General features: G+C 40.0%; 1 protein-coding gene across 1 annotated transcript in view; it reads left to right on the plus strand.

The window, feature by feature from the left end:
- ANAPC1 (anaphase promoting complex subunit 1) overlaps positions 1 to 5158 on the plus strand; it is a gene marked incomplete at its 5' end in the record, with an annotated part of 30333 nt that overhangs the window by 9449 nt on the left and 15726 nt on the right. Inside the window, 6 exon segments of the mRNA XM_029085203.1 lie at positions 1 to 78; positions 1694 to 1772; positions 1880 to 1916; positions 2026 to 2096; positions 2230 to 2408; positions 5138 to 5158. The exon segment at positions 1 to 78 is cut by the window's left edge and continues 46 nt beyond it; the exon segment at positions 5138 to 5158 is cut by the window's right edge and continues 224 nt beyond it. Of these exon segments, the coding sequence (XP_028941036.1) occupies positions 1 to 78; positions 1694 to 1772; positions 1880 to 1916; positions 2026 to 2096; positions 2230 to 2408; positions 5138 to 5158 (465 nt within the window).

A 5158-nucleotide genomic window follows, 5' to 3' on the forward strand; every position in this document is an offset into this window, starting at 1 on the left:
TCCTGTCTGAAAGGAGAAGTAGTGCAGCCTTATCCTTACTTACCAGGAATCTGTGAAAGGAGCAAACTGGTAGTACTGGTACGTACTTTGTTAAAAAGGATATGTTTTATTCTGTCAGCATAGCAACACTGTGGCCAGGATTTGCCCCAGCTGCTTAATTTCCTGCAAGTGAAGCTTCCTCAGTGGGAAGTCAAATAACAGAGAGTTTAATCACACTGTGTGGAGCAACAGCAGCGTACTGGAGGGGTATTGAGCCTGTGGTAAATAACTGCTGTAGCTGTACTGTTTGGAGACTTAAGCATCTCTGAGTGTTGCGGCTTGGTACTGAGTAGACCTCATTTGTCTGCATGAAATTCTCTTGAGTATCGCTGTAATATACTAAACTGTGCGGTATCAGCCTATCCACAGGGGGAATAATGTGTTCAGCAGAGAGAAATCCCTGAGAGTCCCATCTTCTCTTTTATTACTTTAATATTACTGAAGGGAGTGGTTGGGTTTTAGCAGGTGAGAGGAGGTTGGGAAGGAGATTCATGAGCACAGAGTGAGTAGCCTATGCTTCATTGCTTATGTTTTTTTTTGTGGTTTGCAGTAGTGGCATGTGCAAAGTAATAATGTAACTCAAAGTTAACTGTATTTTGTGAGTGAGAATTCCCCGACTTTCTGCTTGGGCATGTATCAACATAAATATTTAGTGGCATGAGTAGTTATAAGCACTGATGTTATCTCCTGGTTAGCCTTGCTCACTTACTCACAGAGCATTTACGGAGAAAACCTGCCAGTACAGGGTTTGGAGCAGAGGTGTTGAGCCTGAGGTGGCTGAAAAGAAAAACAGGGAGGAGAGACTCTGCTCTGACCCAAGCATCCAAAATTAGTTGTTGAGTCTCTGATAAGAGCTCCTGGGAGTCAGCCTGTCCTCTGCTTCAGAGTGTAGAGGATTGAAGGAACAGCACTGAGACTGCTTAAAGTGATGATGCTTTTGCTTAAAATTTGTCCCTGCACTCAAGCTCTGAAGAACAATAGCTGTTCCCTCAGGTGATCACCCGTGTCTATCCAACTCTCTTTGCTCCTACCTCTGCCTGACCTGCCTATACAGAGGTCAGAGCCAGCATGTCAGCAGTGCAGTTTATTGGAATATCTTAATGAAAAACACAAAATAATTTGACCTGGATGTGATTTTTGCCTTTGGCATGCCAGCTTACAAATAGGGTGTTAGATCACTTTGATTTTGCTGGCTGAAGTGGACCCTGCTTTGAATGGGGAACAACTTTTCACTTGGAGCCTTCACAAGGTAACCAATATTGAAGATGTGGAGGAAACCGAGTGAAAAATGCTGTCTGTAGAAGATGTGTGTGTTTTGCAGGAGAAATTAAATTAAATGTGAGAAACATGGGAAAGATGACTAGAAATATGTTTTTCTGTTTAGAAGATCTTTTTACCTTTGAAACAATTATTAGGGAAAACTCAGTTAATTGTTTCAGGATTTATTTTTTCCAAACTTCAAGATGGAAATCTAAAGCATAAAAGTTTGGTACCTGACTCAGTTGTTTCAATCCACTTTTACTAGCAATCTCTTCATAATAAACCTGCCCAATTGTTTAAGTTATTAAAGTTATCATCTACTTGTTCTAATAGGCAGTATAGCAATAGCTGCACACTAAGTAACCTTGTATTATGGTGTCTCTTTCCTATCCAGAGTGTGACTCTGTACATACTTGGTGATGAGAGTGCTGTATCTAATGAAGCCTCCCATTATTTGTACAAGATTACATCAGGTAATGATGCTTTGATGCCATCATTGTATCTCCCAGCATCTTGTGCTTGTTACGTGCTACCCTTTTGCTCAGAGAATGTGGAAGTAATGTGGCCTTGTCTTTCCTAGGACAACGAAAACAGCAAATAGAGCAGGATGACAATCGGTATGGGGGTTTTTTTTAGTATTATTTTAAAACTCTCAAGTTTTTTACTTTCTGCTGAGTTTTTTACTAGCTTTTATTGGCTTCTCCTTTATTCCCCTTTATTTTACAGATGTAGTTTCAGACACAGCACATCTGTTTCCAGCCTGGCTGAAAAGTTAGTTATTTGGATGACTAGTGTTGGTAAGAGCAGCTTTTATCATTGTGCAAAATGGTAACAATTGTAAGTAATACTCTTGTGCTTGCATAATATGAAATGCCCTTTATCTAGTTTTGATAAAACAGTTTCTTTTTTTTTTTTCTCATTAATTTTAAGGTTTTACCTTAAGAGATCTGGAGTCTCTCCCCTTTGGTGTAGCTCTTCCTATTAGAGATGCAATATATTATTGCAGAGAGCAGCCTGCTTCGGACTGGCCAGAAGCAGTTTGTCTCTTGATTGGGCGCCAGGATCTGTCCAAACAGGCGTGTGAAGGGAACCTGCAAAAGGGTAAATCTGTGAGTATGGGCATAAATGGATTTCACCATAGTGGGTATTGGGCAGAGCACTCTGTTCAGAAACTTCCCCACCATCTGCTGCTACTCAGGGCGTCAGAAGGTGCAGAATTCAAGATTAAGGGCAGCACAGGGTTTACATGCATATCAGAGTTTCAGTATAAAAACCAGCATCCGGCACAGGAAGAGTACATGCATAGCTGTGGAAGCTGTCAATATAAAACAGATTTTAAACTTAATTTAGGCATGATGCTCAAAACTTTGCCTACAGAGCTATTTGGTTGCCTCTGTAAGTCCTCCTCCTCTCCAGAATGGCTGCACCTTTGAGAGGTGTTAGAGAAGTTTTGGTACTCCTTCCAGAGACTCTGCCATCCAAGCAGCCATGGCACAGGGAGGAGGAAGTGGCTATTTGTCAGCCTGGCTCCTTCTTGGGTTGATATCTTTCACATCTCCCTTTCCTCTGGAAGAACTAGATGCTTTCTGAAATACACTTTTTGTATTTCTCTTCCCCTCCACCCCCCAAAAAAAAGGTTTTAGTTATTTGTATCCTGAAGTAAAATGAAAATGTGTAGTGTTTTTCTCTTAAACATTTTCCCCCCTTGATGATGGGAATCACTAGTATCTCACAGAGTTGTAGCTCACTTAAATGTCTTTTGGCTTCCAGAGTGTCCTTAACAAAACTGTTCTTGAAAGCTGGCTAGTGGCATGCGTAAAAGCATTTGATAGTAGCAAAGAGACTGTCTGTAGCCTTTTCAGAAGTCAGGAAGAGGGACTTGTAGTCTCAAGTACATCTTAGTCAGGATCCTTTTTGCTGTCTTAGAGCTTTGAAAGTGATATAAAAATTATTCCAACTTTTTATAACAGGGACTTCTTGACTAACTTCATATCAAAAACGTTTTTGTTTTTTTTTTAATTCATGTAGCAGAAAAGTAAATGAACTACTTGTTTAAATCTGATGTCCCACCATTCATTGAAGATCCATTTTATTTTTTGCTGGTGAAGTTTTGCTCAACTGTAACAGTACTGAATCTTAAAATGATGATAAATTTGATTTTATCACCTACTTTATAACAATGCTTCGAATATGTGTTACCTTAAAAGGATAAAGTGATCTTCAAACACCAAATTGTTTGTCATTTCTCAGGAGAGCAGGGTGGAGTTTCCTGTTTCAAAACGGACGCTGGCTATATGGGTGGTGCAGTTATGTGTTGAGATTTAGCGCGTATTTATCAGAAAAAAATTGGTTTTCATTCATCAGCTGTTAATTTACTTGCACTCCTGGTGTCATGTGTTACCAGTGAGCCTTAGGAAGACCCTGTGTTCAGTCTAGTGTGTGTGATTCTGTATCTTTCAGCTTGCTGAAATTATGAGGTATAGAACAGGAAAAATGACCAGTTTAGAGAGAGGTGTGGGAGTTTTTGTTCCTAGATTTATCATATCAATATTTTTCATCACTTGCCATGTTATTTTTTAAATTAATCTCTCATTTGTGAAAGGTGGAAAAGAAAGAGGCATATGCTGGCCCACCTTAGGGTCAGTGTCCGAATTATTTTGTCAGACTGTAAGTAAACTCTGTGTTCCGCAGGAAAGCTTATTTCTGCAGAACTCTCCAGAAATAGAATGAACCATGCTTCGTGCAGTGTGACAGCCTTGCCTGAAGCAAGTGCAGGGCAAGCAGACTGTGGTCATCCTCTGTTGCATCCTGACCTCTGCTCTACTTGCCATTCTTGTCGGTGGTTCTGTGCATTGCTTGTGTGATGTGAATAAACAGGGGAGGTTTAAGACTCTCTCTCTACAGAGAGTCTTAAACAAGGATTTCATTAATGTTGCCTAGAAAGAGGGATTTTCCACAGTGCTTCTAAGCAATGAAATGCTTCAATATTTTTCTGGTCATCTGGTAGCTCCAGTGTGCAAGTTCAAAAAAACGTTCTGGTACTGTGGTGAAACCCAGATTGGCTGACAGAAACAAACATTTAGGATTTACTGACATACAGTCTGACCGTTTATTTTAATAGATAGCTTTGTTTTTCCAAGGTTGTTGGGGAGAAAATCCAAATTAAAGCTCTGATTCATGAAAACATGAATGATTAGAAAAATAATGCAGGTTTCTGAACAGAATATGCAGAAAAACAGCCATGATTGGGTTGAGGGTCAGTAAGTATTGGCACTTCTAAAAGCAGGTTGTCACCAGGAAACTGTGTGTGTTCCTTCTGGAGTTTAACCTCTGTTTAATACACATCAAAATGCTCATCTAGGTTTCTGTTTTTCACTGCTGAACTTGAAGAAAAACACACATAAGTTTTTATAGCCGTCATAGATAACTGTGTAGGCAGAGGGGGGGAAAGCCCTTTCCTACTACTGCTCTGAAACAAGAAATAGTTTTGAAAGAAAGATAACTATTTCATATGTCACCTTTTCAAGCTTCCACTTGTCAGTCCTTGCTCAAAAGCCTTTGCTATGTCTGACATATTTGAGATGTCATCTCCTCCTCTCTTGGTAGTTGTTTGTCCCATTTAGATGTGTAGTTGGTTACAACGTTCAGAGCTCCTCATGGCCTTCTAAATGAATGTAAGGAGTGGGTGAACAGTGTTGTTCATGATTACACGAATTTCAGTCCATTCCATTTACAGACCCATCTCAGTGCAGGTAATTGTGTTGAGTGCATCCAGCTTGCGGTGCTGGTATTTGCTGGCTTTCTGAGACTTATCAATATCAATGTGTGCCACTGAAAGAAACAACTTCTTTCTCTTTCC

The sequence above is a fragment of the Antrostomus carolinensis genome, unplaced genomic scaffold, assembly GCF_000700745.2.
Source record: "Antrostomus carolinensis isolate BGI_N321 unplaced genomic scaffold, ASM70074v2 scaffold21835, whole genome shotgun sequence".
Classification (NCBI taxonomy): domain Eukaryota; kingdom Metazoa; phylum Chordata; class Aves; order Caprimulgiformes; family Caprimulgidae; genus Antrostomus; species Antrostomus carolinensis.